This window comes from Petromyzon marinus, chromosome 29 (assembly GCF_048934315.1).
Source record: "Petromyzon marinus isolate PM22_M1 ecotype Great Lakes invasive population chromosome 29, UKy_Petmar_22M1.pri1.0, whole genome shotgun sequence".
Lineage (NCBI taxonomy): Eukaryota > Metazoa > Chordata > Hyperoartia > Petromyzontiformes > Petromyzontidae > Petromyzon > Petromyzon marinus.
Window position 1 is genome coordinate 9,011,450 of NC_133695.1, and position 21,596 is coordinate 9,033,045.

The 21,596-nt window shown below is 46.8% G+C and overlaps 1 protein-coding gene across 1 annotated transcript; it reads left to right on the forward strand.

Moving 5' to 3' along the window:
• The first annotated feature begins 478 nt into the window (after nucleotides 1-478).
• On the forward strand, nucleotides 479-20,584 carry LOC116947097 (uncharacterized). The gene is made up of 2 exons (XM_076070433.1): nucleotides 479-1,306; nucleotides 15,589-20,584. The coding sequence occupies exons 1-2, from the start codon at nucleotides 775-777 to the stop codon at nucleotides 16,293-16,295; spliced, it is 1,239 nt and encodes a 412-aa protein (XP_075926548.1). The 5' UTR covers nucleotides 479-774; the 3' UTR covers nucleotides 16,296-20,584.
• Nucleotides 20,585-21,596: the final 1,012 nt, after the last annotated feature.

A 21,596-nucleotide genomic window follows, 5' to 3' on the forward strand; every position in this document is an offset into this window, starting at 1 on the left:
TCCGGCGCCTGCTCGACGCCAAATAAAATAATGCTCACGACCCGCACAAGGCGTCAGGGAGGCCCTCATCCAGCTGTGGATGGACAAAAAAAGTTGTACATTCATTATCATCATCATCAACAAAATGTTATTTTTTTTTATCACGCTTTATGAACACAAGCCACCAAAAAAATAAGGAACCAAACCCGCCATGCGTCCAGCACACAAACAGCACCACCCGTGGCACAGAGGATGCTATCTACCACCACCACCACCACAGCAGCAGTAGCCCGCAGCTGCAGTCACATTTAACTCGATTGAGAAGCGGGACACGTGGCCTCGGCGAGCAGTCGGCGATAAGCTGCGCGCGGCAGCCCTAATTGTGCTGCGTTCGCGGACCCACGCGGGGCGGCGTGGGTCCGTGGGTGGCCCTCGGCCGAGATAAAGGGGAGACGGGGGGGGGGGCAGCCTCAGCGTCTCTAGGACTCGGGAGGGAAACGGTCCAATTGTGAGGGTCTCCCTTTTGGCCGAGCTCCGCCTTTCTTAAAGCCCTGGCGCCCACGTTAAATACACAAGCGCGCCCCTTCGTACCTGCATTTTGGTGGTGCCTACGAGTCTGACTAACATAGGGCCCGGTCTCTTTGGGATCTGTTGAGATAAAGAATTTCTACGATTTTTAACGTTTTTTTTCTTTAAATAATAAAAAAAAACGAGGGAACGTAAAAATAAAGGGAATTCGCATCTATCGTCGTAATTAGTGGCCCGAGTTCACACTTCTATTTGAACCCAGCAGATATGTCACTAAGTCCGAAGCCTCAATGCAGAACCCAGTTTTCCGTTGCTCACATTCTGAGCCCTTTCGAAGAGGCGTTCAGAAAAGTGAGCGCGATGGATGTGCCCTCCACTTTCGGAGTTTCGTTCAGCAACGCGTACAGGCAACAACAACAGCAGCAGCAACAGCTGCACGAGCAACAGCAGCAGCAGCACCAACCAGGCCAACAGCATCACAACCATCAACATCAGACGCATCATCATCATCATCAGCAGCAGCAGCAACTGTTGCAGCAGCACGGTCAAGATCATCAGCTGCATCACCACCCTCACCATCATCACCACCACCACCATCACCAGCATCTCAATCAGAGTCTCGCGCAGCACCAACAGACTGCTCCCTCCTCCTTCCACCACGGCTCCGTGCAGAGCTACGGCGCGCTGGGCGCGGGCCTGGGCGGCCTCGCGGACATCCATCACGGCTACACGGACGCGACCTCCACCAGTTCAGCGGCATGGCTGAGTCCGGCGCAAGAGGCGGTCAGATTCCACTCGAGTGAGTCCTCGTCTTTGCTCGAACTTTTTTTTTTGTCGGACCCCCCCCCCCTCCTCCCTAAAAAAAAACCTCCGTTTATATATTTCTATTTAATGCGATTTACTTTAAGGGCGGGCCTCTTTACCCGCCTTTTTCACGATTATCGATTTTATTTCGTAATTGCTCATTCCCAATTCATCCATGCGGCCGTCCGTGCGGTCGGCGTCCTGCCCCCTGGTTAAGGCGCAATTCCGTTTCTGCTTCCTCTGCTCTTCGTGTTGTAAGTAAGTTGAGCTTCTTTCGCACTCCACGTAGCCAGCCGCGCTCACCGTTTCAGCCAGAAGAGCGCGATGCACAGTTCCAGAAGCTATTTAGGCTCTCCGCATCCGTCTCGCCTTATTTGCGTCCTTCATTTTATATAAACCTCTTTAAAATTATTGCTGTATGTTAAAATGTCGGATTTCGAAATTATAAGATTGTTATGGATGGGTTCTGCAGTGGTCGTGCCTTACGTCAATTATCCTCACTCCGAGCCCGCGCAGTGCCTAGTGAGCAGTCTTCCTTCGTATATTCAGGCGCTGTATAAATTAAAATTGTAAGAAGTGATTGAAACAAAAAAAAAACAACATTTAATCTCGTCTGCATTCAATTTAACACTGCCTTTGACAAGTGGAGATTATGGTGAATTAGTGAGTGTTGTGAGTTTATATTTTTTTTTATGAAGAGCAGTTGGTTTGCGGTTAGAACGCTGCACTATGAACCTGGCGACCTGAGTTCAATTCCCACTCACGGCCAGCAATACCAGCGACGATTATCTGTACCAGTCCTGAGCCTCCCAGAGGTCGACTCAGCCTCAAATGAGTACCTGGTTCGGTGTGTAAACATTGCCACTGGAGATACAAAGGCGGCCGGGCGTGGTGCTTGGCAATTCATCCCCCTCGTTCTTCGTGCCGGCCTTTACAGGTGCTCACTAAGAGCGCTTGCCCCAAAAATCTGTTAAGGCGACACAGGGGGGTGTTTGTCGTTGATGTAAATTCGTAATCATGCTCGACAACGGCTAAAAGGCTGTACATTTGTCACGAATAATCACTCCCCTTTAAAATGTTCCGATCAAAAACATTTAAACGTCTTTATTGGATAATTTAGGTCTCTACGAGATATTTATTCGTACGTTTTTCAACGGTTGGGAATATAAATGTGGAATCGGACTTGTAATAACTTCATCTTTACGAGCAAGCGGCCGTGACGGTGATGGAAAGCGGCCAAAGTCCGCTCCTGGTTTCTAGTCGTGTGTGTATATATATCGATATACACATATACCGAAAACACGGATTGTCATTAACATACAGCAGCATAATGTCCTGCAAGGACTCAGGATTTTTTTTGTCACGAACGTTAATGCACACAAACACATATACACATATATACAACAACAACCGCCATTCGCCACTAAGTGGCAGTGACGTCACCACGACGCTTGTGCCAGGCCATGTGCACCTTGAGGCCACGTGAAGTGTCGAACGCCCGCTGGCAGGAGGTCACGGGGCAGACCCAGGTGCCACGGGTCGACTGACTGAGATGAATGGCTGGTGCACCACCTGTGCCCCCTACTGTGCCAACCTGCTGTGCTTTAGCCACCCGGCGCTCCGCTTGTTGTTGTGAGCGTCTCTCCTCCGCCCTCCGTTGTTGTTGGAGGACGACTGCCTCCAACTGCCCAGTAGCGTCCTTCACGAGCCTCCCCCACAGAGGCCGACCTTGACACCGCTGGTACCAGTCATCGGCAAGTCCACTCAGCTCCACGTCCTCCTGTACCACATCACTCCATCTCCTCTCTAGCCCGTGCCGCGCCCGTTTAGCCCCCTCGATCCGGCTGAACAAAAGCTGTTTCGGCATGCGATGGCTGGGCATGCGGGCTACATGACCCAGCCAACGCAGCCTTGCCTGTCAGAGGCGCTCATTGAATGGGACCTTACCCACATATATACACACACACACATATATACACACACATATATATATACACACACATATATACACACACATACACACACACATATATACACACACACATATACACACATATATATACACACACGAGTCCGAATGCACCTGGCACCGTCTAACAAAACGTTCTTGAATAAATGTCACGGACGGAGCTAAACAGATAGAAAGCCCACGGTAACTGACATCTCTTAGACAGGACAAGGCACATAGACAAAATATATATACACACACGAGTCTAAGCTTTTTCTGGACAAATTCGAAAACAAACTATTTGAAACTTTGGGTCTCGCAAACCTACGGAGGCTGATCGGTAGCACTCGCAGGGATGGGGTCAGGCCACGTTTCTGCTCTTGCTTGTGGTGTCAACGCTCACACCACAGAGATGCCACCGCCTATCATCCTCCTCCCGCACCTCCGATTTGCACGGTAAAGCTACTGTACGGTGCGAAAGAAGTCCAACATGCATACAATGAGAGTCGTGAATGCATGTACCCCCCTCCCGCTCACCAAAGAAAAATAATGATAGGTGCGTTAGGCTCGAACCCTTTGAGAGGGTGAACATTTTTGGTCCGCATTTTAAATATATATGTACACATACGTGTAAATCTTCCATTAAAATTTAAAATAATAATATATTTATTTTATAGTCACGTCCAACGTCAGTGAGGGAGTGATAGTACATGAAGATGGGCCGTTGCCCGAAACGTCGCCTATTACAGACGTTTCGCGTTTAAGGCCACGCAATCTTATCTTTTAAATATAAATTAGATTGAAATTTAATTTCTTTACAACAGCTTGTTGTGTTTAGTTTGTTGTCCTTCCCCCGCACCTCCCATCAGCACGCTTGGCTACGTACGGTAACGAAACAACTTCAACATACACACACACACTTGCCTCGGAATTTGAAGTTTGCGAGTCCAAAATAGGATGACCAGCCAGTCGAGTGGTAATCCTATGGAGAGCCTGGTCCTCATCATATAAATGTGGAGTTTCCAACGACATACTGGACTATCGCATTGATCGGTTAAGCAAGAAGATGCTTTGACTATTTGGCTTTGATTTCACGAGGCGAATGCGAATTGAGATGATCCTGGAAGAGCCTGGTTATTTGTCGGTATGTAGGGACTATACAACGACAAAATTGATCTAGTTTTAAAACAATCGGTTTCCTTTATATAACCAGGTGAAAAACAGTTCCGATGTATTATCCCTTTTTTGCAATCTTGAAACCGATCGAGAGTACGTGCACACGGTCCGCTGTGGTGCTGTGTAGCTGCTACTGCCTCTGTATGCAACGTACAAATGTGTTCAATGTTGTTGTCATTGTTGTTGTCATTTCTGCTCGTTCACCACTGCCACTGTCAGCATCGCCAATAAGAATGCGTTTGAAATTCAATTGAATGGCAGCACTGCAAGTGGGTTCATTGAAATGTCTGCACATGATGTCGAGTATTATTAGTCCATCGAATGCGCGGGATATGAAAGCAAAACAAAAAGACACCCACAAATTCAACAGACGCATTGGACCAATACAGGCTCGTCCTGAAAAGGAATCTGGAAACTCGGTGATGCTTATCGTGGCCATAGATAAAGAACACGTGGCATTATTACTATTGTCTTGTGTATAAGCGCTCGATACATTCTTGGGAGGTGTTGTCTAAGTTCGTGCCATACCACGGATATATTGAACGTCTGTATGTATGTGTACATATATATAAAAACGGATTGATCATTTTAATTGTATATCTGCAGAACTCATTTAATATACTATATATGGAATCTCCCATAATAGCCGGCATCCGTCACGTGATAACGTTCATTTTTACTTTCAGGGCAATGTTTAACGTACTCGCATAAAGCAGACGATGTTATTTTCCGATTTAATCGAATGGGGCCACGCAAGTGCTTACTCATGCTGGGTTTCCCAAACTCCAGTACTCGCCACCCACCGCGCGATGTTTTCCCGCGTTTACCAATGACTCACCATTCAAATGAACTAATGTTAGCACTGCACGCGCCCGATGATTGTTAAACGCGTCACACATGACGCGCTAAGCAATTCACGTTGTCTCCGTTAATGAAGCCGATTCAAATTACGTTCGAGGTCTCATTGTGCGTGTGAGCGCGCGCACGCGTTCCAGCGCGCAAGGTGGAACACATTGGTGATCTCCTTACATATATACAGTTTAGATATAGACTGCATATCTATCTGTCTACGAGCCACGGCCTTCCTTCCATGCACCTCTCTGGTCACAATATTTACTCAAGAACTTTGCACTGGATACTTAGTCCGAGGTGTGTCCAAATGTTCCCATGGCACCTCTAATAGTTCCCGGTTAATTTATTTTCAGTGTCTCGTTTTCTCATTACATGTCCAGTAAATCTAACTTGCCATTTCTCTATTCCCATTGAATGTGTTTTGGGACCTTTATATAGTGTTTAGATATCTATACAGTAAAACCTTGGATTGCGAGTGACTTGGTCTGCGAGTATTTGCAAGACGAGCAAATTTTTTTACGTAAATATTAATTTGATAAGCGAGCGAGGGTCGTAGCAATACGAGTAGCACGTATACGCTTTGTACTGCCGAGCGTCACGTGATCACAACTGATATACGAGTGCTTTGATATACGAGTGCTTTTGATTACAAAACACGTTTCCGGAACGACTTATGCTCGCAATCCAAGGTTTTACTGTATTTCCCTGCTTGTACAAAATTAGCAATTGTCATTAATTCCGCACGCAATGAATTCATAATAATTTACACAAGGCACATTTTGTCCGTAGATGCCAACGATACGTTAATCAAGATTATGCTATGAAAGGTAGTAGCGACTTATAACAAATGTGTCTATTACAACTCCGTGTGTTAGCGAGTCCACATTGAATTATATATACATGCTATATTGTACAATACGGAATATTCGTTTATCGAGGTTTTTTTTTTACCCAGGCTGGGTCGGCATTCAAAATTTACTATATATCAGGAGCCACGATTTTAAAAAAAGTAAATAAGTCTACATCCAATTAACAAGATAAAGAATTAATATATTTTGATTTAAAGCTTTCGTGACTGCAGTGATTCATATGCCTGGTTCTTTCGGTAAAGTCTCGTTGAAGGGAAACAATAAAACAATAAAATATATATAAAACAATAACATTCTCACGACGTTTCGACTGCAACACAAGCAGTCATCATCAGGTGACCTGATGACGATGACTGCGCGCCGTAGCTCTGCTTGTGTTGCAGTCGAAACGTCGTGAGAATTTTATTGTTTTATATATATTTTTTTATTTTATTGTTTCCCTTCAACGTGACTTTACAGAAATAACCAAGAATAATTAATATATTTCTTTTTTAAATGTAAATACTGTCAAAATATGTTCATACTCCTGGGACACTTCCAATATCGAATATTGTACCAGGCTCCATACTCTTTGGTTCTTTCGGTAAAGTCACGTAGGTAAAAAAAATACCTACGTGACTTTACCGAAAGAACCAAATAGTATGGATTCCTGCAGTCACGAAAGCTTCAAATCAAGATTTGTACCAGGCTATTGTTGAAAAAACGCCGTAATCGTAAATGGCCTTACCTGTAAAACATCACAATCCCACTATGGCTTTAATTAGATTATATTTGACAGCGCACTTTTGACAGAGAGGGAGAGAGAGAGAAAAGAGATGGTACAAATTACTCTTTGTGGCCGATATGAAACGCAAATCGGGTGAAACGACAGCACTTCTCCAAAGATGAAAACAAAAGAAAATCGGAGTTAACATCCTCACTTTTAAAATCAACTTGCGTTTAGAGTATTTGGCTGCTGCTATACATGTCCACGTGATAAGCCACTTCGTTGAGCTATCACTTGTGGCCAGGTCGCTTGTGAAAAAGAACGACACCGCTCAGTGGGCCTTGCCTGGTAAAATACAAAAACACAGTTTAATTTAAGCCTCCCAGTTCCATTTAAGGCCATAATCACTCAATCAGGTTTAGACCGATAATTATCTTGTCGACGAGGGCCGGGGAGTGAAGATTAAAGTGTGAATAACAAAATTATATTGAGCGATCGAAACGTCGTTGGGGTTTTTGTTGCTTTTATTTTGAATTTTATATTTTAATTTTTACTTTATTTGTTTATTTTCTATCTAGGTGACTTCACCGAAAGAACCAAACAATGCCAAGAATATATTTATTTCAACTTCATCATTTGAAGTTGCCTTGCTGTAACACGGAACACGTCGCTGCGCTGTTGATGCATGTATGTTGAACTTGTTCAGCACCTGTCGATACATGTATGTTGAACTTGTTCAGCACCTATAGATGCGTGTAATTTGAACTTGTTCAGCACCTATAGATGCGTGTATGTTGAACTTATTCAGCACCTGTCGATGCATGTATGTTGAACTTGTTCAGCACCTGTTGATGCATGTATGTTGAACTTGTTCAGCACCTGTCGATACGTGTATGTTGAACTTGTTCAGCACCTGTCGATGCATGTATGTTGAACTTATTCAGTACCTGTCGATGCATGTATGTTGAACTTATTCAGTACCTGTCGATGCATGTATGTTGAACTTGTTCAGCACCTGTCGATGCATGTATGTTGAACTTGTTCAGCACCTGTCGATGCATGCATGTTGAACTTGTTCAGCACCTGTCGATGCATGTATGTTGAACTTGTTCAGCACCTATAGATGCGTGTATGTTGAACTTGTTCAGCACCTGTCGATGCATGTATGTTGAACTTGTTCAGTACCTGTTGATGCATGTATGTTGAACTTGTTCAGCACCTGTCGATGCATGTATGTTGAACTTGTTCAGCACCTGTCGATGCATGTATGTTGAACTTGTTCAGCACCTGTCGATGCATGTATGTTGAACTTGTTCAGCACCTATAGATGCGTGTATGTTGAACTTGTTCAGCACCTGTCGATGCATGTATGTTGAACTTGTTCAGTACCTGTTGATGCATGTATGTTGAACTTGTTCAGCACCTGTCGATGCATGTATGTTGAACTTGTTCAGCACCTGTGGATGCATGTATGTTGAACTTGTTCAGCACCTGTCGATGCATGTATGTTGAACTTGTTCAGTACCTGTTGATGCATGTATGTTGAACTTGTTCAGCACCTGTCGATGCATGTATGTTGAACTTGTTCAGCACCTGTCGATACATGTATGTTGAACTTGTTCAGCACCTGTCGATGCATGTATGTTGAACTTGTTCAGTACCTGTTGATGCATGTATGTTGAACTTGTTCAGCACCTGTCGATGCATGTATGTTGAACTTGTTCAGCACCTGTCGATGCATGTATGTTGAACTTGTTCAGTACCTGTTGATGCATGTATGTTGAACTTGTTCAGCACCTGTCGATGCATGTATGTTGAACTTGTTCAGTACCTGAAGATAAATGTATGTTGAACTTATTCAGTACCTGTCGATGCGTGTATGTTGAACTTGTTCAGCACCTGTGGATGCATGTATGTTGAACTTATTCAGCACCTGTCGATGCATGTATGATGAACTTATTCAGTACCTTTAGATGCATGTATGTTGAACTTATTCAGTACCTGAAGATAAATGTATGTTGAACTTATTCATCACCTGTGGATGCATGTATGTTGAACTTATTCATCACCTATAGATGCGTGTATGTTGAACTTATTTAGCGCCTGTCGATGCATGTATGTTGAACTTATTCAGTACCTGTCGATGCATGTATGTTGAACTTATTCATCACCTGTCGATACATGTATGTTGAACTTATTTTGCACCTATAGATGCGTGTATGTTGAACTTATTCATCACCTTTAGATGCATGTATGTTGAACTTATTCAGTACCTGTCGATACGTGTATGTTGAACTTATTCAGTACCTGTGGATGCATGTATGTTGAACTTATTCATCACCTATAGATGCATTTATGTTGAACTTATTCAGTACCTGTCGATACGTATATGTTGAACTTATTCAGTACCTGTCGATACGTGTATGTTGAACTTATTCAGTATCTGTGGATGCATGTATGTTGAACTTATTCATCACCTATAGATGCATGTATGTTGAACTTATTCAGTACCTGTCGATACGTGTATGTTGAACTTATTCAGTACCTGTCGATACGTCTATGTTGAACTTATTCAGTACCTGTGAATGCATGTATGTTGAACTTATTCGTCACCTAGAGATGCAAGTATGTTGAACTTATTCAGTACCTGTGGATGCATGTATGTTCAACTTATTCATCACCTATAGATGCATGTATGTTGAACTTATTAATCACCTATAGATGCGTGTATGTTGAACTTATTTCGCCCTGCACGGAGCCAACCGGCGCTAATTGGAGGTGCTGAGGAAGGCCAACAGACTCCACACAAAAACAGCAATTCTAAAAGAAATTAGTTTTCAATGCAGATTTTAAAGGGGCTTACCCCAATATCTAATATCGGAAGGAAGAAGCGTTCCAGACGGTTGCGGAAGGGCATCTGAAAGAGCCGCGCAATGCATTGGGGCCCGTCTTTGTTCGATGGCCGAGCCAAAAGCCGTCGCTGCGACGATGAGCGGAGTTCGCGTGATGGTTCATGCTCATTGACGAGACCAGCGAGCTTTTGTGTTTCATTCGTGGCAAGTACGTTGCGTGTTCATGCGACAACAGAAGTGTAATAGTTCGGCAACGGGAAGCCAATGTAACCTCGGCGAGCGGTGCGTTCAGGCAACCCCCTGTTATCTGGAATGGTGGCATTGTGTCCACCCATTCGGTTTAGCACCTACAGATACAGTCACGTGTGATAATTAAAATAGTTATTGGTATTATTTACAGCTCCTTGTTCAATCAATGGCTGGATGATGAAGGCCTCGACCCCTTCGCCGTCGCGACGGTCAACGGGGTTGTTTGGCCGTACTTCACCACGCTGGTCGACATCAGACACGACAACACTGCTCAGAAGAGTACATTTCATAAACGCAATCGTAATAAGCAACGAGAACAACAAGAATAAGGTATAGCCCTTCATCGGTCCAACGCCAGATGAAGGCCTCCACGTTTTGATTGTACGAACTTATTTTTTTCCCCGCACGGTTGGCTATGTAACGGTGCGAAAGAAGTTCAACATACAGTACATGCGTACATTATTCATAAAAAAAAAATTATAATGCAGCTACGTACAGCACTTCCTACCGACTCGTGCGATTGAAATGTCGCAATTAAGTCTGTCTCCATTGCAGTTGTGTGCGGTTTTTTTTTCACGAGGGACGCTGATCAACGCTTACCCTTCATGATATCAGCATGTAAAGGCGCGTAACTCCGCTCTGCATGTCTCCACGTACAAAATCAACAGCTGTGTTCCATATTCACCAATTTACTACTCCCCATTCAAATTCAAATCAACTCGTTCCACACTGCACGCGCCCGATGATTGTTAAACACGTCCCACGTGACGCGCTAAGCGATTTTACGCTGTCTTGCGTTAATAGAGGCGATCCAAATGATGACTAAGATATCAGTGTGCACGTGCGCGTATATGTGTGTGTGTGATGAGCGGTGGCGCAGTGGTTAGCGCGCTGCGCTCCGAACCCGGCCACCCGCGTTCGATGCCCGCCCACGGCAAACACCCGTGACGATTATTTGAACCGGTCCTGGGCCTCCACTAGGTTGACTCAGCCTCATATGAATACCTGGTGTGTGTGTAAACTGGGGAGACAAAGGCGACCGGGTGTGGTTTTGGTCGCCCACCCCTCCGTGTGCCGTGCTCGCTAACAGCACTTTCCCTACCAGCATATTTAGGCTATACGGCAATCTTTGTCTTTTGTGTGTGTACACGAATTTCGCTTGCTGCAGACAGCGCACATTGCTTAGCGCGTCACGTGGGACGTGTTTAACAATCATCGGGCGCGTGCAGCGTGGAACGAGTTATTTATATCGGAATTGGGGAGTAAATTGGTGAGAGCGGAAAGACGTAGCGCGGTCTCTCAAGAAGACTGGAGTTTGGGAAAATCTGGATTTGGCCTATCAGACGATTGCCTTTCCAGACCAATAATTATCCAGCAGCAGTTGGTCCAGGCAATCGAACTGTCCAACCGGCTTTGGAGCTTCTGGATCTCGTCGGCAGTGTCAAGCCAGCTCAACACAATTTTGCCCGATTATTGGCAGGAACACTCCATCATAATGACAACTGTTGGGACTCGAACTTTACCCTTTCTGGCAATGATAACAGGAGTTGTTAAGACGTCCAAACACCGAATAGACACACCAATTACAACGCATACAGTCCCGCATGAACCACCACACAGATACGGAGGGTGGGGAAGCTTCCGCGTGTACACACAGAGCCGTTTAAAGATTGTTTTGAAGATGTGTTAGGGTACATGATCGGATTACGATATGGATGATTTTTTGTTTTACCTGTTTAACGATTTTAAAATGTCTGACCGTCAGTTTTGTAGCGCTGGACTAACGGCAGTCTGTTGTGGCACGTTAAAGCGATGGCGAATTTTGCTCCGAAATATTCGGGCCACATTTGCACAGTTAGGCACTATTGCCGTTTGCAGTTCCCACGAAATAAATATGCAATGTTGTAATGCGCAGGGCGGTCCAAATGTTTCGTGACCCCTCAATTAATTGACCTCCAACATTTTTATTTCCTTTGAATATTAATTTCTGTTTTAAATATACCTTGCTTAAAAAAAGTATCACATACTCTTTGGTTCTTTCGGCAAAGTCACGTAGGTATAAAATAAACTAAATCACGACGTTTTGATCGCAACACAAGCGACCGTCATCAGTTAGAACAGATAAAGCAGGACAACTGCTGACACATGCTGCTTGTGTTGCGATCGAAACGTCGTGATTTATTTTATTTTCGACCTACGTGACTTTACCGAAAGACCAAAAGAGTATGGCTATCCTGCAGTCGCGAAAGCTTCAAATCAAGATGAAAAAGTAATCACGTTTTTGAGAATTAAATGGGAGGCTCACAAGACATCTGAACCACCGCGTACAGTACACGTGGTACTGTTAATCCACTTCCCGTGCAAGACGTGCGGTTCGCGCGCGTTCCCTGACCATACTTCACCACGCCGGTCGGTGCGGTTTGGTTGGTGAATGCCAAGGTCGAGCATTGACGCGCAATCATAGCGCAGTACAATAATGGATGCGTGCCGCATGCACCGCTGTCCGCGGCAGCCTATAGCACCTGCCTATGTTTGCGTGGTCGTCCGTCCGTCCGAGCACTGAGCAGGCTGAACACTTCCCTGCTTAGCTTCCCAGATCCTGATAACGTTGGGCACAGAGGGTTGCGACTTCTAATCCTGATCCAGCGCAGACTCATCCCGTCATCCCTCTCGGAGGCGGTGGAACAAGGGCTGCTTTGAGAGAAGTCAACAGCGGTCGTCATGTGGAAGAGGCTAGTCCTCGTCGCAAGAACGTGGAATTTCCACGTATGGCCTCTGTGGTGTGTGATGATCGCCTCCGCCATTGCACGTGGAACACTCACGCGCGTGCATTGCGATGCACTTTTAAATCGTCTACATTTCCAATCTAGATTGCATCTAGATTGGAAAACATCTACATTAGAAACTCATAGGTTTCAAAGACAATGCACGTTATTATAATTATCAGAGCACGTGTGTCTGCACGTTCACCGCAAGTACTGTGTGTGTGTGTGTGGCTTAACGCGAACTTTGATCCCTCGCAAAAGGTTTTTCTTTGGTGCTTGAACATCTTAACACCTGGTTATTGACAGAAAGGGTAAAACCTATTCTTATGTTTCATGCTTTGATACTGGTAAAAAATGTCTAATTTCTTTAGAACTGCTTTCTGTGTTGAGATTGTTGTGCTTCCCCAGCATCTGATTAGCACGGTTAGCTACGTACTGTGCGAAAGAAGTTCAACAAACATACCTACAGAGGCGGCGGGAGTCACACTCATTGATCACACTTAACTATTTTTTTTATTAATTGTATTTTACCAGGTCAGGACCGCTGAGCTATATAGCTCGTTTTCAGAAGTGACCTGCCCACAAAAGATAGCTCAACGCAAGTGGCGCATCATGTTGAGATGTGTTGCAGTCAATTACTCTAAACGCATGGTGGATTTTAAACGTGGAGGGAAGAAAGCCGAAGACCCCCCCAGAGAAAAAAATCCACGCGGTCACGGGGAGAGCGAACACGCAAACTCCAAATGTACAGCAGGCGTCAGGGTCGGGATCGAACCGTCGTCCTTCTGCATACACTTGGGCTGTTGTTCCCCCAGCAAGTTGCATCATTCATCAGGAGACCATTTGGGGCTCCTGTACTAACTGTAGTCTATATGGAAGCATTGCCAAACAGTCCCGTACCCTGTAGATTCACGCCGAGGCGTTGTGTCCGTGTGTGTGTGTGTGTCCTTTCGAGGTTCTCACGAACAGCTCTTGCCCCAACAGTTTGTGAAGGCTACACGGGGGAGCTTTGTCTTTGTATGCGTGTTTGTCCAGCACGCGCTGGTGTGGAGAGCGCTGCGCTTTGAAACCGGTTACCCCAGTTCTATTCCCGCTCACGGCCAACGCCACTGACGATTATGTGAATCGGTACTGAGTCTCACCTAAGTCGACTCAGCCACAAATGACAATGGCGGTCTTGCGTGGTGCTGATCACCAACCCCCTCGTTTTCCGTGCCGGCCTTCATAGGTGCCTGCTAACAGCACTTGCACCAACAGCCTGCAAAGGCTATACGGGGTATATTTGTCATTGCAGTGACTTTACAAGTGGGAGTCGCGCACCCGATTTTAACTTTAAAGTATATATTTTTTCACATCCGTAATATTTCAAACCAATTTTGAGCAGCGAAGTTGCGCGTTTTCGTGGGTGCGCGTTTGCAAAGATTGTAAGGTCAACATTGACATGCTTCCATAGTAGAGGATTTTTCGGGTTGGATCGCGTAAATGTGTCGTGAAATCTGCCACCACCCGACACAGCCAATTAGTAAGGTTTGTCACGTCAACAAAATGTCGTCATTTGCGAGTCTATCAGGTGCGAATGCCGGAGCGGGGGAGGGGTGCATGTAAATTAAAATGCCCTGCCACTGGATTGTGGACATTTCAGCACCGCTCCAATGTCACCGACGAAGGTTGTGATCAATTTTGATGTTGTCTTGAGTGAGGCGCTATATCCTAAAGGATGTGACGTTGCCCGCTACATCATTGGATTTTTACAAATGTTAATTTGGCGATTTTTGTTTTTTTACAAACACGTCGTTTATTCTATTTACAGAATCTACATTTTGTTTAGAGCAGAAACGTCCATTGTTGTACTGAACATATTTATTCTTTGTGTAGTTGTTATGTGGTTGGCTCTCATCACCAACGTCCGATTGGCACGGTTGGCTTCGTACGGTGTGAAAGATGTTCAACATACATACGTCATCATTATCACGACCATCATCACCACTATCATCATCGCCACCACCATTAGTAACATCAGCATCACCATCTCCATCATCAACACCATCTCCACCTTCACAACCACCATTACCACCATCGTCACCGCCACTATTACAATCTTCATCAAAAAAACAACAACAAAGACACAAATCCCCCGTATAGCCTAAACAGACTTTTGAGACAAGTGCTGATAGCGAGCACCTAATAAGGCCAGCACGACACGCGAGAGGGTGGGTGGCCTGAACCACGCCCGGTCGTCTTTCTCTCCCCAGTAGCGATGTTTACACACCACTAACATCATCACCACCTCCATCATCACCACCATCTCCACCTTCACAACCACCATTACCACCACCATCATCACCACCTTCATAACCACCACCTCAATCATCAACACCATTATGACCACCATCAGCACCTCCAGCATCATCAGACGTTATCACCACCAGACTCATCACCAACACCTATCATCTGCACCATCACCACATTCAAAACCACCACTTGCGTAATGTATGTATGTTGAACTTCTTTCGCACCGTACGTAGCCATCCATCATCACCATTTTCATCATCATCACCACCACCACCACCATATTGAGACAATGGTCCGCAGCTGGTCACGAGCATACGGTGTTTTTGATGAAAGCGACGATGTTCCTTGTATTTAACATGTTCTCTTGTGTGGTTGCTGTGTGTTGCTCCTCATCACCAACGTCATCATCATCACCCCCACCGTCACCACCACCACCACCACCACTATTAACATCACAACCATCATCAACCACTGTAACCAACATCCACACCACCACCACCACCACCATCATCACCACCGTCATCACCATCAACGCCCCGCATCCCCACCCCACCCCCCCCCCCCCAAGTCTCCCGCTTCGTTCACGGCGCCTCCACGAGCGTCTCCTCGGCCACGCCGAGCGACCCCGAGCGCGGTTCGGGGGTTCACGCGGGAGCCGGGGTCCCCTTCCTGCAGGCCGGGGTCCGCATGCGCAAGCGGCGAGTCCTCTTCTCGCAGGGCCAGGTCTACGAGCTGGAGCGCCGCTTCAAGCTGCAGAAGTACCTCTCGGCTCCCGAGCGCGAGCACCTGGCCAGCATGATCCACCTCACCCCGACGCAGGTCAAGATCTGGTTCCAGAACCACCGCTACAAGATGAAGCGCCAGACCAAGGAGAAGACGCCGGGCGCCCTCCGTCAGTCAACGACGGCGGACGGCGGCGAGGTGTCCCTGAGCCCGAGGACGATCGGAGGATCACCGGAGGACGTGAAGAAGGAGCTGAAGTCTGCGCAGGAGCGACTGGAGTCGGCGTCTGTCGGCAGCGAGGGGTCGGGCCACGCTCTGGCCGCGGAGAGGGGAATGTTCCCGTGCGCCAACTTCTCGGGACACCCCTCCGGTCAGCAGCAGCAGCAGCAGCAGCAGCCGCCGCCGCATCAGCACCACCACCACCTGCAGATGTCCTCTCCGCCCCACCAGGCGGCCGCCGCTTCCAGACTCCTGGCCGCGTCCCACGCCTGCGACTACGAGGGCCTCTTGCAGGCCACCGGCGGCGCTCTCTCGTGCGGCAGACTCTGGTGACTTCGAGCGCAGCGGTCGTCTTCATTGCGAAGCCACCTTCCTCATTCGTCTTCTTCATTGCGAAGCCACCTTCCTCATTCGTCTTCTTCATCGCGAAGCCACCGCGGTGCCACTGAGCCGCCCCCCTGGTGGCCTTTAGTTAGGACCCCCCCCCCTCCCGCTCCCGACAATCCACAAATAGTGAAAACACCCCCCCCCCCCTCCCATCATCATCGTGCCGCTGTCAAAACCACAATGGTGTTTGAAATGTTTGGTGGCCCTCACACGCCGATGATGAAGAACACCGCTTAGACTCGCGGCCTGGTGGCCCACTCGTCCACCAAGGCCACGCCACCATTGCTCCGTGTCAGTCGAAACAACAACAACAACACTCCTCGAACCCGCGATCCCACCACGGTCCACCTGTCCATCATCACCATCATCATCGTCGTCATACTCATCATCGCCATCATCATCGTCGTCATAATCATCATCGCCATCATCATCGTCGTCATAATCATCATCACCATCATCATCGTTGTCACAATCATCACCATAATCGGCGTCGTCATAATCATCATCACCGTCAACCGTTATCATTCCACTGCTGGACGAAGGCTTCCCTTTACGTCCCCAAAGCCGTCACCAATCATTTCCGCAGATTTTGGATGCGCCTTGCTTTGTTACCCACGAGTCTCTGCACTCGCGGCAGATTGTAATCGCCTTTTCTCAGTTTAAATGCAATTTAAGTACGCTGATGAGCTGCACGTTGCATGCGCGCCACGCGCCGGATGATTGGTACACCGTGTAGAGCGACGCTAAGTCGAGAGGGCTCTTCTGATTCACAATGATCGATCTCTTGCTTGTCACGAGAGACACACAAAGACAAAGACGCCCCCCCCCTCCCCGTATAGCCTTTAACAGACTGCTGGGGCAAGTGCTGTTGGCGAGCATTAAGACCGTCACGGTACACGAGTGGGTTGTGTGGCCACCATCACCACGCCCGGCCGCCTTTGTCTCCCGCGTGCTGATGTTTTAAACACACCGCACCATGTACTAAGACGACCTGGGGGAAGCCCAAGATCGGTTCATATATTCGTCCCGAGTGGTGAATCCAACTCGGCTCGCGGGGTTCATAGCGCACTGCTTAAGCGCACTTACCCCAACGGCCTGTTACAGGCTATATGGGGGATATTTGTATTTATGTACAGCGAGTAACACACACTCACACACACACAAAGGCGCATACGCACACGCGCAAAAGATCTGTTAATTTTATTGAATCATATTTCTCTTCGGAACATGCATGGGACGCATGCAAACACACGCGCACACGCACACGCTGAATCGGCGCTTGACGCGTCACGTGGGACTTGTTTAGCAATCATCATGTTCGTTCAGCGGGTTAACAATTTGATATTTGAGCGGGGAAACACTGGCTGGTGAACGTGTAAAGGCGCACCGAGATGGATCGCGAGGCCTGGAGTGTGGTAAACATTGCCCCCCTTGGTGAATGTGCTGTCTGGTGTATGTTTATATAGCACATACGCTCAATTGCATGTAGGGGCAATATAAAATTCACCATCAATTGCATCTACGCTGTATATCAAAATCACCACCCAGCCATCCTGAAGCTCAAGCAGTGTGCCATCTTAAATCGAGTCCGAACTGGCCAAGGCAGGCGTAATCACAATTCCCACCGCAAACTTATATGTCTCTATGTGAGTTTGTGTAAGTGTGTGTACGTATGTGGGTCTCTGTGTGAGTCTATTGGTCTGTGTGAGTCTATGGGTCTCTGTGTAAGTCTATGTGTATGCCTGAGTCTATGGGTCTCTGTATGAGTCTATGTGTCTGTCTGAGTCTATGGGTCTCTGTGTAAGTCTATGTGTCTGTCTGAGTCTATGGGTCTCTGTGTGAGTCTATGTGTCTGAGTGTATGGGTCTCTGTGTGAGTCTATATGTCTGTCTGAGTGTATGGGTTTCTGTGTGAGTCTATGTGTCTGTCTGAGTCTATGGGTCTCTGTGTGAGTCTATGTGTCTGTCTGAGTGTATGGGTCTCTGTGTGAGTCTATGTGTCTGAGTGTATGGGTCTATGTGTGAGTCTATGTATCTGTCTGTGTCTATGGGTCTCTGTGTGAGTCTATGTGTCTGAGTGTATGGGTCTATGTGTGAGTCTATGTATCTGTCTGAGTCTATGGGTCTATGTGTGAGTCTATGTGTCTGTCTTAGTGTATGGGTCTCTGTGTGAGTCTATGTGTATGTCCGAGTCTACGGATCTCTGTGTGAGTCTACGTATCTGTATGAGTGTATGGGTCTATGTGTGAGTCTATGTGTCTGTCTGAGTCTATGGGTCTCTGTGTGAGTCTATGTGTCTGTCTTAGTGTATGGGTCTCTATGTGAGTCTATGTGTCTGTCTTAGTGTATGGGTCTCTGTGTGAGTCTATCTTAGTGTATGGGTCTCTGTGTGAGTCTATGTGTCTGTCTGAGTTTTTGGGTTTCTGTGTGAGTCTATGTGTCTGAGTGTATGGGTCTCTGTGTGAGTCTATGTGTCTGTCTGAGTGTTTGGGTTTCTGTGTGAGTCTATGTGTCTGTCTGAGTCTATGGGTCTCTGTGTGAGTCTATGTGTCTGTCTGAGTGTATGGGTCTCTGTGTGAGTCTGTGTGTCTGTCTGAGTGTTTGGGTTTCTGTGTGAGTCTATGTGTCTGTCTGAGTCTATGGGTCTCTGTGTGAGTCTATGTGTCTGTCTGAGTGTATGGGTCTCTGTGTGAACGTGTGAACTCGTGTCTACGATGAGCGTTCTTGGAGGTTATGAGTCGTACAGACACTCTCCGTGCGCTGAAGCCAGCAGCTGGACCTACAACTTCGACATTGATTCAAATCAGCGACTCAACTCAGAACTCACTATGGCTCGCCATCGCTTCTGTCTATATGGCACAACCTCGCAATAGTTGTACAGTCGTCCTCCAAAGCCTGATATTTACACTTTTATCACCACCATCCGCCACTACCATGATCTCCCCACCATCAGCCAATATCATATATATTCAGTTCAGAACAATGTACATGGCACAGACCGCAGTATATACCTACTTATTGTCGGGCATGATATATACGGTGAGTTTGGAATTCGTGTATGATAATTGTGTAATATATGATAATTGTTCTTAGTGTGTAAGTGATGTGCATATATTGTAAACAGTCAGTCCTTCTCAATGCAGTACTCTTTTTTTTAACGACCCCACTTGTATGTGCAGTGCATAAGTACAGCGTGATCCATTTACAGATCTCCCACTAAAATAATAGGTAAACGTATTTATTAGCCGCACTGCTTTTGTAAGTGCATAATAATAACAGCAGCAGCAGCATTGTTTCAAGACAAGCAAAACTCTGGACCGGTTTCCACGTGCAGTGTGTTGTCAGCAGAACTAGCCTTGCTGGTGTATGTATGTAGAACTTCTTTCGCACCGTACGTAACCAACCGTGCGAATCGGAGGTGCAGGGGAAGGACAACAAATTAAACACAGAAAGCAGTATTAAAGAAATTCGTTTTTTTTTCCCAATCTAGATTTAAAAGTGCGCAACTCCAATGGCTTCCCAATATCGGAAGGAAGAGCGTTCCAGACGGCCGCAGAAGCGTTCCGTACTGCCAATATGCCGTCTCAGTTTGACAACAAACACGGTATAATCATACAGAACTACTCATGTGTGATGTGAAGGAGGCATTGTCCGCTTAATTATTGAGCTGGTTATATTCTCCACAAACGACGCTGATGATTAATTTGAGTTATGTAAAAAAAAATCACTATAATGGGGGGAAAAAAATGTGTGAAGAATGCAACATCTGAATGCGACAGCCTCTCTTCTGCACGTCTCCCGATGACGCTACCACAACTGTGATCGTGGTCAGCACCCTGGAGTTGCCATCACCAGGTCGGCTCCTTCCATCTCCCAGGGTGCGGCAGGCCTAAAACATTGACCAACAAATGTTGTTCTTATCCCGCCGCCACTGTCAGCCCTGGAACTATAACTGGGTAACATAAATGGCGTGTGGTTTTTGCGGAGTGTGGGTACTCCCATCTCGTCCGAGCAGTGGCGTTAGTGACGACGTTTTATCAGCTCGGGGCCGTGCGGCAATCGGCCGGGTGGGACCCCGATATTTGATTTCTCGCACGGTCGCACCTCGAGGCTATTATACATCGCGCCTCCTCTTGCCTCAATCTCATCGTCGTTACTCTCACGGTCTCGAGCATTTCATAGTTTCATTTATTTTGGTATAGCCCCAGTGAGCCATTCGGCTCTTGAATCGGGTGCAACCGCAACAAACAAACAAACAAACCAAAACAAAAACATGAACAAGAAAAACATCTTAAAGTGACTTTGTGCATGTGCAAACAGAAAATCCAGGAAAAATTTTAACGCTGTAGGTGCGCTCCGTCTTGGCAAACAAACGAAACATAGTTGATTCACATTGTTGTGGAAAATACATCTCATTGTGGTTGTCAAGGTGGACACTCAACTCGTAGCTTTGTCCACCGGGGGCGTGGGGGAGGAGTGGGGGTGGTAAAGGCACCCCCTGCTCACTCCGCTCGTGACGCTACCGGTAGAACCGTAGAATGAAATACCCGTCTCAAGTGGGTTCTCAAGAGCTCCCTCTAGCCGAGGCTCTCCTGACACAGGAGCCGCGTGGAGCAATTGCAGGGCCGTTCCTTCGCCTCCGCGACGTGGAACGTCTCTTGCCAACGTCAACGCTCGCATTGAGTCGTTTAACGGCGCACCCACCCAACTCACTCTCGCCTCCCTGTCTGCACGACGTGGTGCCGGCGGGGTCTGTGGGCTGTCCATAAATGGATCGCGCTCCATAGTTCAAACGCGGCGCAAAAGACGCATCGACGATGAGTCACCGTTTAGCCTCGTGCTCAACGACGCCTTCAACGTGCCGCGTGTGTCGTCCAGAATGAGAATCGATGTTCTCGATTCGGTGTACGTTGTAGGGTTGATGGGTTTACTCGGCCACTGCAGCCGCTAGAGGCCCGCTGCATAATTCAACGCAATTAATAAAGCATCGAATCGCCACTCTGAATAGCGGCAATTCATCGGTGGGGGGGGGGGGGTAGGGGGGGTGGTGGAGGAGGCGTGAATCTGATCTTCGCAGCACCCTGAGTTGCAATTCCTGGCCACGGCTAACACAAACGAAACCTTCTTTGGTTCTTTCGGTAAAGTCACGTAGAATGAGAATAAAATAGTAAATTGATAAAATAAAATAACACAATAATATTCTCACGACGTTTCGGCCACAACGCAAGCGGCCTTCATCATTCTCATT

Excerpts from the sequence above, each read along its gene's own strand:
- LOC116947097 (XM_076070433.1), top strand. The coding sequence starts at position 775 with ATGTCACTAAGTCCGAAGCCTCAATGCAGAACCCAGTTTTCCGTTGCT. Across the intron at positions 1,307-15,588 it reads GGCGGTCAGATTCCACTCGA|TCTCCCGCTTCGTTCACGGC; the intron begins GTGAGTCCTCGT and ends CCCCCCCCCAAG.